This window comes from Mus caroli, chromosome 14, assembly GCF_900094665.2.
Source record: "Mus caroli chromosome 14, CAROLI_EIJ_v1.1, whole genome shotgun sequence".
Classification (NCBI taxonomy): domain Eukaryota; kingdom Metazoa; phylum Chordata; class Mammalia; order Rodentia; family Muridae; genus Mus; species Mus caroli.
The window spans coordinates 112,607,426-112,620,213 of NC_034583.1; the positions used below are offsets into that span (position 1 = coordinate 112,607,426).

Here is a 12,788-nt window from a genome sequence, read left to right on the forward strand (position 1 = left end):
TATAACCACTTTGTAGAAAACGTAGTATACATGATGAATGCACTTTCCCCTCAATATTGTTCCCCACAGAGGGTACCCAAATATGAGGAACAGGGTACCTTCCACAAATGAGTAATGCTTGTATAGCTTACATATATACTCTGGTATAGTTTAAACCATCTTAGGACATTCATAACACTTAAAATTATGTGCAATCCTGTTGTACTAATCACTTTCTGAAAAACTGAGAAGGGAAAATACACACATGTTCACTACAGATCCAAGTTCTTCTCAAACATTTCCATTCTGCGGTTGATCAAAAGTGACTACAGAACAGAGGGCTATCTTGGTGTATGTCTGCATGGGTACTTATATTTATAGATAAGTCTAACACTGGATAAGTGGAAAGAAGGGAAGTTCATTCTGTCTGTCTGAGGAAGTGGCAACGAGGAGGATATGAAATCCAGGTGGCCCTAATGGACAAGGGGGATTTGGCTTATTAAAGGAGATGCGATGGGACCTTAAGAGCCAGACCACATGCATAAAAGATACTAATACGGTAAGCCAAACAGTATAGGATACCAGAAGATGACTTCTAAGGCTCCAGTGGATGATATAGAGACACAGGAAAGAGCGGTTGCTGGCCAGGAGAGAGCCTGTTCACAAAGAGCTGTCAATGTAGTGCCAACACATTTTAGTTTAGAGTGGGAGTCCCAGGGATGTTTCAACAATTATAAAGCAGAAGGATATCACCAGAGAGCATAATATACAAAGACACATGAGCCTGCTATGAAAGTCTCCCAGGAGCAGGCTAATGAAGCTTAGGAGGAAACCAGCCTGGCCATCTTTGTCTTGCTTAGGGGAGGAGAAGGCACTGGGAGGGCCTCAGGTCAATTTGCTTCATTATTTAAACTATGAGTTTAAGAAAGAAGTCATTCCTACTTTGCTGTGTGGAGCTGAATTCCCAAGATGTTAAGAGTGAACTCCCTGGCTCATGCAGTGATAAATGGCATAGCAGCTCTTCCTCTCACACTCAGCATCCATGAACTTGTAAGACACATGTTCGGAGTCACAAGATTTGAATCAAAGTAAAGACTATTCAAAAAACGGATACTCTTTCTATAACCTTATCCACCTAAGTATATCACAGTTGAACATGATAAAGATTGCATGTAGTTAAGAGTAGTAACTCATCTTGAGTCATCCTGGGAGTGCATTATCTCTACATTGTGTGATCTGAGGATAGTGTATCCAGAGCAGGGTGAGGCTGGGATGGCAAAGTACAGACCTCTTGTACTTTTTGAATCTTTCTATGGGAGACATTCACAGCAGCCCCTCATCTTTTCAATTTGAATCATACCCAAACCAATCACCAGACTCCAGGACTCATTCAATTTCCACTGCAACTCAGTTAAAAGCCAAAGAAATATGAGTTTTGAATTAAATTTTCCTTATATCAACATGTGATTCTCCAAACTTCAGAAAGGTGACTTACTGGCTTATTAATCCAGAGTATGTCAGCATTGTCTGACAGAGATTCATCAGGACCAAAGTCAGTAACTGGCTGGGCTTCCACCCTGGAACTCTGCTTTCTTTTGAGCATGCTGAAGTTAGCTTTGGGAGGCAGGTACAAAACCACAGTCTGGCAAAAAAAGAAAATAGAAAGCCTTATTAGCCACCTAACCTACTTCCTTTCCCACCAAAAGTATTGAGTCTTCATGCATAAACATATGCAGTGGTAGATCATACACACACATGCTCTATGGTACTGTATGTGACAAAGGTACATATCCAGATAATAGAAAAAGAATGAGATAGAATTGATATAATAAATCCAATTTTTCTCTTCCAATCTAATAGAAAACCTTATGTATTTCATAAATAGTTTAGAGACAGCTGGTGTAAAACATCCAGAACAAAATGACTTGTCTCATAGGAAACACACAGAGATTACTAGAAATTTCTTTGCTCTGTGAGGCTGCAACCATGATCACAACAATAGGTATTTTCCCACTATTTTAATATGTTATTTACATGACTCTATTGTTCCAGTCATATTCCAAAACGACCTCTTATTCTTCTCCGAAAGGCTGAAGGCCACAGAGAAAAGGGAGAGAAGCTCCAGCAGTTGGAAGCTTTGTCATTTTTGAGTGCAGGGATCGTCTAAAGTTGACTTGCTCTTCTAAAGTCAAATCTTCATCAAGTGCACTAAAGTCAACTATATCAACACACACACACACACACACACACACACACATACACACACAGATACACACACACACACCACCACCACCACCACCACCATCTACAGATGTTGCTACTACTTTCTAAAATTAGCCGCCACTAAGAAGGGCCTACTATCCATTAAATGACAAGAGAAGCATGATACAAGGACTGTGTTCAAGACTCAAGTGACAAAATGGGGTCCTGTGTCTGCTCAGGGCTAGGGCCTCTGGGCAGCAGAGGTGGAGAGTTTGACTGTGTGGACCCCAGGCCACTTGGTGGGCATTGGACTGTCAGAAGCTGCAGGATCCAGCTCCAGGGGGTGAGAAAGGCACAGTCTGGGGTCCCTGCGGACGTGCTGGAGTCTCTCCGACTCTCAGCCACCACAGACACGGTTGGGTACCGGGAAAGAACCGGTTCTGAGATCCCAGGGCCGCACAGAGGCCAGGCACATCAGGTTCTCACTCTTGGACATCCCAGGCAACATTGTATGTTGCAGAAGAGCTGAGAACAGAGTGGGGCAGACTCTGGACCTGGCCTGAAGGGAAAGGGGCAGGCAGGAGAGAGCTCTCACAGGTTCAGGTGGGGAGGAGAGAATCTGGCTAGCTCAGGCCACTTGCTCAGCAGGAGGCTTGGGTTGGTGGTGGCTGTGGCTGGAGTGCAGGGAGGCCTCCAGGCAGGAGGTTAGGCTCTTTAAAGGGAAACCTGATCCATTTTTCCAGCACAGTGGGTCCTGGTGAGAAGAAGCAGTCCATGGTTTTAAGGCATTTGTTGTAGAAAGGCAGAGAGAGGGAAAGAGTAGGGAAGTAGAGGTTGGCCATAGCCTTGTAGAGAGAGGGGGGAAGAGAATGGGGAGAGGGGGAGCAGGAGGGCAAGAGAATAAGAGAGCAAGAGAATAAGAGGTAAGAGAGCAAGGAGAGGGCAAACAGTTTCTTTTATAGAGAGCTGGGCCATCCTGGCTGTTGCCAGGTACCTGTGGGGATGGAGTCCAGACAGAATACCAGAAGCTTGGGGCATTGCCTATGGCCACATATCGCTCTGCAGGGGGCTGGGGCTGGGGGTGAGGGGTGTGGGAGGCTGTAGCTGCAACAGGAGATGTGGCTGAACACTTACAGTTCCTTAGGGTCACAGGGGTTTCAGACCTGTGCTCTTGGGGACCAGGCTGTGCACAGCTCACTGCCCCATACCTTCAGACCAAAGTAATACACCTTACTTGATTAACATACACTGAACTTTTTTAAATTAGGTATTCATTTCATTTACATTTCCATTGCTATCCCAAAAGTCCCCCACTCGCTCCCCCACCCACCCACTCCCACTTCTTGGCCCTGGTGTTCCCCTGTACTGAGGCATATAAAGTTGGCACAACCAATGGGCCTTCTCTTTCTCTGATGGCTGACTAGGCCATCTTCTGATACATATGCAGCTAGAGACACGAGCTCCGGGGGACGGGGGTAACTGGTTAGTTCATATTGTTGTTCCACCTATAGGGTTGCAGATCCCTTTAGCTCCTTGGGTACTTTCTCTAGCTCCTCCACTGGGGGCCCTGTGATCCATCCAATAGCTGACTGTGAGCATCCACTTCTGTGTTTGCTAGGCCCCAGCATAGTCTCACAAGAGACAGCTATATCTGGGTCCTTTCAGCAAAATCTTGCTAGTGTATGCAATGGTGTCAGTGTTCAGAAGCTGATTATGGGATGGATCCCCGGATATGGCAGTTTCTAGATGGTCCATCCTTTCGTCTCAGCTCCAAATTTTGTTTATCTGTTTCTGGTTTTTTAGTCAGGGTTTCAGTCTATAGATCTGGCTTGCCTGGAACTCATTAAGTAGATGTGGCTGGCTTTGAAATTTTGGCAAACCTTACTTCTGTTTTCATTTCTTTGCAAAATTGTATACAGTATAACCAGCACATTGAATTCAGCCTTTTACAAATGTGGCCCCACACTGAGATGTGAATGCTCTCTAGACTTAAACAAGAAGGATAAGATGGGATTGAGTGTTAAAGAGAGATGACTATGTGATGAGTTTTGCACAAGTATCTCTTGGTGCATTTCTAGTAGCATATTATTGAATTTTAAAATTGGTCTGACAGGACAAACAAAGCATATTTTGGGGGTTGTTGTTGTTGCTTTTCAATTTTGTTTGTTTGTGATTGGGTCTATATACTCTTGCTTATATAGAACTTGCTATATAGACAAAGCTAGCCTCAAACAGCCAATGTTCCTGATGACTCTGTCTCTCAAATACTGGGAGACAGGAGTTCACCATCATGCCTGGTTCAGAAGAGATACCTTGATGTTTTTGTATGCATAAGAAATTCCAGCCTTGAGACAGGTGACAACTTGACTAATGGTATGTAAGCAGACTTGAGTTTGAAAACAAGTCAAGTATGATTGTGAAACCTCAAGTGTCCATGGCCATGGAGTGCTCAGCACTCTTAGGAGCACAACTGAAGGCAGGAGACAGCAATGGGGATGCTAAGTCAGGAAAATGTAGCCATTTCAGTTCCAGGAAAATCCACTTACTCACTTACTACCTGGTACTCCAGGGAACTGGAGGAAAAAAACTCATCAAGGACAATGTGTTTCTCCCCTTAGATAGAAGAGGAACAAAACTCATTTGCAAGGGGTATAAATATATGTGCTTGCAATTGTCACTGGGAAAGAAAGTAAAATACAGTTCAGAACAAGAAATTTTGAATATGCTTCTGTGTGTTTGAGGGTCTACTGTCCTTTATTATATGTTTCTCCATCCATCTGAGAAGCTGACTTTCCCCAACCCTCCCATTCCCAGAGGAAATCAAGTTACTTGTCTTTAAAGTGTGCCTAGGTAGTTCCAAGCTGTTGTTACTTTGAAAACTTAATTTAGAGATGGATTTTGCAGTAGATTTCACTAATTACTTTTATTTGACATAATTTGAGTTAGGGACTCTTGATATCCCACGGAAATGTATGCAAAATATTCAAATGATACTTAGTCTCTGATTTACTGTGAAGTGGGGGTAGGTGACATCTGGTAGCCTTAACTTGAGATGTCTCTTAAATGACAGGCTTCTACTTATTCAGACAGTGGTTGCAAAAATATTTTTGAAATCCTTTAAAAAGACAAAGGAGGAAGAAAGTGATTCTATAAAGGCATTCAAATATCAGACAAAGAATTTTAGAGAAACCTAACCCCTATCACTTTTCCACAGAGACAGAAGAGATTGATGGGTATGAATTCCATGCATCTTTTATTACCAATATTCTACCTGAATAAGAATCGACTTTTGACTGATTAATCTACAAAAATATACATAATTTATTTTTAAGTATCCAGTTGGCTATATTTGATACATCAAAACAGTTAGACTATAACTGAATGACACCAGCTGTCTGTCACCTCATTGATGTTCTCTCTACAACCTCTGCCAACACATCACCAAGTCTGACAGAGTCCATGAACTAATCTGTCCAAACTCCAAAGAATCTACACACACATTAAAACTTATCAAGGAGCTTCAGAATCACTGGAAGTTTGACTATTTCAATAATATTGAGTAGTACATAAAATACTCAAGCAATAAGTCATCATGATCAATGCACATATGATCTCACAGAGAATGAGGTGGCACGTACAGGGACCATGCAGATCTGCACCAGATGGGGTCCTAGAGCTTAAAGGAGAAGTGAGCATATGCCTCATCTCTAACCCAGAAGCAATATCCAATTGGTAACCACCTGCAAATAAAAATTTAATTTCTTGTTAGAGAGCATCACTGCGGAAACAATTTACTCTTAAGGGCAGGCTGTATACTCAGCAGTAGATGGCCAAGAGGAAACAAACTCAGAAGTAACTCTAGAGGTTTCTTGTCTCGTAATTTTGTGTCAGGGCTTTTTCCTTTTCTTAAATGTAATTTTATTATTATCCCTTAGAGGTCTATTTGTTTTCTAATGAAAAACAGAAAGGGATAAATCCAGATTTGGGAGTGGAGGTGAGGAGGTCCTGGGAGGAGTAAAGGAGGAAAAAAAACACAATCAGGATATGGTAGATGAGAAAAACAATCTATTTTAAGTAAAAGAAAAAAAGATTTAAGCAATAAAATGAATTCAAATCACAAATGCACAATGAATCTTATATTAATTTGGGTTTTTTTTTGTAGCAATTTTCCTTTGCACTAGGTGATGTTAGACACCCTTGTTCATGTTTAGTCAATATAACAGAGCACAGGAGATTATTATTACGCCGATAAAGAAAGACCAGTGTGTATGTCTAATTACCCTAGGTGAGCTCTCTATTTTGATGGAAACTGCTTTTGTGTATTTTTTCCTTATCACTATTATGCACTAGTAAGTCAATATATCTATTTTGTTTCCAGGAGTTTCCTTGACAAGGCAGTGCACCAGGTTTAAAAATCATGTCCTTCAAAAGCCTTTATACGTTTATTAGAAGTCAATGTTTAATAGTTTAATTTTGGGAGAGGCTGCATAGTTATAACACGTATATTGATGAATCTTTTTTACTCATAACTACCTAGCAGCAACTCAGAGAGAAAATGTATTCTGCTTAGTTGTTATCATTAAATGGTTAAAGACTAGTTAATCTATGCTTGCAAACTTTATCTATTGTCACTTCTTTTTCTTATTTGATTAACACCTTTTGTCAAGAATAAAATGGAATTATTCAGTTTATTTAAGCTGTGAGCTGTTTGCAACACTGTGGTTTATTTTTTCCTTCTTGGAGATAACAGACATGGACTTTGAGATTTTTCTATCTTCTGAATCTCAGTTTACAAGATTGTCACTCTCTACCTATCCCAGTTGCTATCCTCAAAGCCTTCAAAGCCCTCAGCTAGCTACAGTAAAATAAAATGTTGAGGAGTCATTTAGTGAAGGAGGTGTACAACCTCCACAGTGAAACACTAAACATTGGTTAAAGAAATTGAAGGAGACAGCAATAAATTAAAAGATTGCCCATGTTTATGGATGATTCTTTCTTTATGTTTTTTATTACTCATTTTATTTTTAAGATTATATATAACAACAGCTTTTCCTTCTACCCATTTCTTCCCTCCAAACCCTAAATAGACTCTTTATTTACTAATTGTTACATGCATATATGTGTACTATGTACATATATATTCCTAATATAACCTGCTCCATCTGAGTGATGTCATTGTTAGCTTCCTGAACTAAGAAATGTTGTATGAACACTTCTACTGCTCTTGGAATTTCAGCTCATCTTGTTTCTCTGTTATTCCTTCATTCACTTAGTCACTTTACATTCATCCACACAGCAAATGCTTTGTGTCCACTCTCTGTGATGTACTACAGCATGTGCTTAATTTGTAGCAAGAAACTTAGAGTTTAGAAGTCACCTGCTTCCTTTAAACTCATATGTCATGGAGAATCCTACGGTTCTACCTGGGTTTACTTTCATCACAATTAGTGTTCTTTACACTAATTGGCTAAAAGCATCATTATTTCTCATCCTCCAGCCTTTCTCTGCTATTCCAAATCCTTCATCCAGCTGTGCCCACTTTGCTACCCGCTGCCAATCTGTTACTCCTAATTACCTTATTTAACTCAGAAACATTTTCTTAATGTCTGTGTATGATTTGTTATAACTGAAAGATTTACCATTTAAAGAGAACAGTTTAAACAAACACCAGCTTGGTAAATTCATAACACATATTTTATATAAGAATCCCTGAAGAAGGCAGCCATCACTGATTTCATTCTCTTCATTAGGTGGTGCCGTATCTGCTAATGCAGGGTCATATACCACTGCTTTGGGTAACTGATATATACAAATTCTGCAGTCTTCATGTACACAAGTGAAATTATTTGCTTATCTCATCCAACACACACCTCTTAACTGTGTATAGTTGCTGAGTAGTTCTGTAGCTCTGCTATGGTTTGGGCAGAAATCTTAGGAAATAAATGTTAAATAACATCCCTCTAACTGCTAACTATAAATCCACTTTAATGCTTTTGGGAGAACAGCCATCATTCCTTCCAAAATCTGTTCCTCTCTTCTTGCTACATAATTATACTGACAAAACAAACACAAACAAAAACCAAAAGCAAAACTGCAACCATTAGTGGGTGTTATAGATTTAGCATTAGACAAAAATATTTTGTCTTCTTCCCATAATACCTGACTGATATATGTTCCTGATATAACAGGTAACAAAGTTGATTTAAAGGTAGGGCAGGTGGGAAGGCAGAACAGCTGGTTAATTGAAAGAAAGGCTCTCCCACTCCCACCCCCAACATACTGGCTCCTTCAGTTTCTGCAGCTCACTGCTAACTCTATCCTCCTGAGACATGGGAAAGTAGACTTGCAGAATGCCTCTGAAATATCAGGTGAACGAAGACTCATGCACTGTGCCAGGACAATTCACTGTCTAGGCCCTTCCTACTTCCAAATACTTAAACTTCAAGTTAAATTATTAAATGTACCCATGTTTTATTTCATTTTATTTTTGTCAACACAAGCAGTGCTAGTTTGTTATAGGAAAATCAGGGAAATTAATAAAATAAATTAGAGATAAACATTAAAGTTATTAGGAATTCCAATTCTAGAGACTCAATCATTTTTCTAAATGTTGGCTACGCACATGGTGTGTCAGACATTGAGCTTCAGGAAAAACACTAATCAGGTATGTTCTTTTTTCCTTGGGACATTATCTTTAGTGATGTCCTTATTCTCCAACAGGATATGAATTTTATCTTTCAGTACTTATTTTCACATACATATTCTATTCATCTAGTCATTTAATATGGATATTTTCAAACACTTCTACTACTTTTTTTTTTGTTTTTATATTTCAAAAATCTTTCTCTACCAATAGATAGGAATGCATATAAAATCCTAAGCAAATAAATCTCTGTCTCCCAAGTTCATTAGTATCAGTCCAAATCAAGGCCTTGCAAGGCAGACAAGCATAACCATGTCTTCCTAGATCCAGTTTCTGATGTCACCCCATATTTTGGGAGTTAATTGAATTTGGTATTACCAATTTATTGGTTTGGGCATTGCAACTTCAATTCCTATTTCAAGGCTCTACTTCTTGTCTCCCCAAATTTTTCTTAATATGGCCATAGAACCCCAAACACAGAGCCATTAAGAGTGATGCTTTGAGTGGTTGGATAGATGGTTCAGTAATTAAGAGCACTTGCTGTTCTTGCAGAGGACCCAGGTTTCAGGAACTCACATGATAGCTCACAATTGTTTATAACACCAGTTGTAGTGGATCTCTCAATGCCCTCTTTGGCCCTTGCAGTTTCTACACACACATAGCACACATACATACATGCAGGAAGACATTCATACAAATAGATGAATTAAAAAAGATTTATGTCCGAACAAGACTTTCTAATAACCCTTTTCCCGCTTTCACATTTAAATCTGCACCATACTTTTACAAACCATAATAAATCTTGAAGACAAACGGGGACACTAGTTCCTGATACTGAAATAGGGAAAACCATTATTTCTGTAGCATTAGACTGTTCTCCTTGCCAACTTCCTTCTTAGACAGAAGACATTATTTCCACTTAGAGCAAATGCATACAGCACTGTATGTCTTATGCTATTATTTAAATTAGGAAAAACATCCTGTTAACTTTTGTCGCATTGTCTGTTATCCAGAATTCATTTTCTCTGCCCACTTGACCTTTCTTCTACCCTCAAAGCACAGATGAACCCTTGAGCCTCTGATCCCTTACCTCTTCTTGCTCTGACAAGTGTCCAATCACTGTGCTCAATGACCAACAGCCTTCTTCCTCTCCTAGACCAGATCATTTGCATGGTCTGCTAAGGCACCAGTGATGGAGTCTAGCATTATTTCTCTGGAGTCCCCTCCTTTCCCTCCAGACATGACATCTTAGAGCTCTTGCAGCTTAGTATACAGCTCACAGCATTTCCTGAAATTCAAATATATCAATCCCAGTGTCCTCTGTTTAGTGGATGCCTAATTACTGATTTTATTTTATTTATTTTTTAAATAGTCAAAACGATTTTAAGGAAAATTTGACATGAAACCTGATGTTATTCCTCAGTCAGTGTGTTTAACTGTAGGTAAGAAGAACCACAAATGCACACATATTCAAGCAGTGAAACCTAAAACCAAACCACACAGACTTGCACACATACACATGCAGACACGGACAAATGCTATGTGAAACACAAAGTTTTCATAATAAAATCATAAGCTCATTTGGTTCAATTCTTTCCAGATTATATTTATTCCCATGCAAAAGCAAACTCCTTTCAATTAAAATGTTTATTGGCGGCTCATTATGTACCAAAAACTGTCTTAAGTATATCATACACTAGCTTACTCGGTACTTACAAGAATCATTTTATAAACCAATGAGCTTACTAATAAACTTGACCTCGTCTGTAGATCCAAGACAATGCAGCTCACAGAACTACCAAATTAAAAATTAAGTTTTTATTTTTTAACATACAGCAGGATGAAGATTTATTTTTAACAGATCTGGGGTTATAAATTCCTCACCCATTACTGTTTGTGAAATTATGCAGACCTCCTTCATATCCTAATTTTGAATTTGCTTTTACTATTTGATTTACTCTATAGTTGTTTTTCACTACTGGTCTATTTTAAATGTCTATTCATTTCCTTAAAGAAAGGTCAATTTTCTCATCACTAATCAAACTGCTGTTTTTTGGTTTCTGACATCATTACCCGCTTATTTGTACTTTTTACTTACTTTTGTACTTTTAAAGTAAATTTGTACTTTTACAGTAAATCCTAGAAATGATCTGGAGTATTTCAATCACATTTTCTCTAAATTTATAAGATGAGGGGGAAACATTTACTCATTCCAGTCTGATGGTCTCACTTCTTAAGATTTCTTTATTTCCTACAGTTAGCTTTTCTTGTCAGAAATTTTTAACTGGATACACTATGAGTATGCAGACTGGGAAATAGATGCTTGTAACATGAGGCACAAGGAATGTATATCTGTCTACAATGGTTGTACTCAGACATTGAAATAAAATTCAGTGAAAAAAAATCCATTAGTCAGATCCCCAAATCCATACCAGATCCGGGGATGAAATTCATGTCACCCGCTTTTTTTGACAAGCACCTTTACCCCTGACACATTTCTCTTCTCCAACTTTTATTTTTGAATCTTAAGAACTTTCATATGTGTTAAGAATGGTGCTGTTTAAATTATGCTCACTTACTGTTAAATCTGTGCTTTTTAAATTTTTAAACTGAGGTCTGGAGAGATGGCTCAGCAGTTAAGAACATCGGCTGCTCTTCCAGAGGATCTGGTTTCAATTCTTAGCATCCACATGGCAACTTGCAACCACCTGTAACTCTAGTTCCAAGTGTCTAGCACACTCATACACACAGAAAATAAATACATCTTTAGACCATTTCATTTGGTAAGATTTTTTTCCCCCATGAATTGGGTGCAGGTCTTTGCATAGATCATTTCAGCTCCTAATCATGTCTGAATGAACCAGGTGTCTGTCTAGTTCCTACCATAAAAATAGGGCTTAGAGAGGGCACACCCATAGAGTTAGTGTGTTCTAAGCTGGCAGAGATGCAGGTCTTGTGAGTCTGCCCCTTATACTTTGCTTCTATTAGAACTTTTGGAGGCTTTATGAATGCAATCATTTTCTGTCTTTCTGAGAGAACAAGATAAGAGTCTCTGACTCCTGCCCATCCCAGATTTAAGAAAAGAAATTGAGTAAGGGAATGCCTGCCTGTAGGCCTGAAATGGCAGGTTCTTCGGGTCTCTCTGGAAGCTTCCTTCAGGCCTCTGGAGATCCTTTGTTCAGAATTCTGTTGAGCTGGTCTTACCTTTTCTTCTAGGAGGGTGAGTGGTTTTCTCTGACCCACAGCCTAGGTCACATCACAGAGGGCATTGAGAGCACCATGTTAGTAGAACTAAGATGTGTTGGAAATGTTGATTCCTGGGGTTGCAGCAGAGTAGCTGGCCTTTCTCTCTCCTGCCATTACAGGGTCCTTGTAATTACTTGTAAAACCCTTTATTTTTTTCACCTCAGAGCTGAGAACACTGGTGAGACGTTGCTTTGTGTCAGGTAGTGTTCCTAGTTACTGCTTTCTCTCTGAAGAAGTTCTTATCCTCAGTGTATTCATCAACATCCACAGGCAAACAAATGTGTAGTTTAGTATTTGAAAGTATTTGCCTTGGTTTTGATTGTAGGCTCTTTTTTCTCTCCTCTCCCTTCCTGTCTCCCCCTTTATTCTCTCTCTCTCTCTCTCTCTCTCTCTCTCTCTCTCTCTCTCTCTCTCTCTCTCTCNCTCTCTCTCTCTCTCTCTCTCTCCCCTCTTTCTCTCTCTCCCTCCCTCCCTTTCTCCCTCCTCCCCTTCCCTCTCCCCCTCCCCCTCCTCCTTCATCTCCCTTTATCCTTCTCTCCCTCTCCCAAATGTAGTTTATCTCTTGGGTTCCTTTTGTGTCCCGACCTTCACTAACTCAGATGTTGTTTTGCTACAACAGACTGCTTCAGGCTTTACTGTTTCCAGCAGGACTCCAGGCCACCCAAGGTGAGTGACCACACAGACAGACAAACACATCCAAGTTCCATCTTCAAAGACA

The 12,788-nt window shown here is 39.7% G+C and overlaps 1 protein-coding gene across 9 annotated transcripts in view; it reads right to left on the reverse strand.

Annotated features, from left to right (window-relative positions):
* Nalcn (sodium leak channel, non-selective) overlaps positions 1-12,788 on the reverse strand; it is a 317,664-nt gene that overhangs the window by 294,211 nt on the left and 10,665 nt on the right. For 5 of the 9 annotated variants that reach the window (XM_021181515.2, XM_029469212.1, XM_029469211.1 and 2 more), the window contains exon 2: positions 1,475-1,621. In XM_021181515.2, the coding sequence (XP_021037174.1) occupies positions 1,475-1,582 (108 nt within the window). In that variant the 5' untranslated portion in view covers positions 1,583-1,621. Of the gene's footprint in view, positions 1-1,474; positions 1,622-5,819; positions 5,906-9,914; positions 9,936-12,788 lie in introns of those variants that run through there. The other 4 variants (XM_029469215.1, XM_029469216.1, XM_029469209.1 and 1 more) reach the window with 2 other exon arrangements.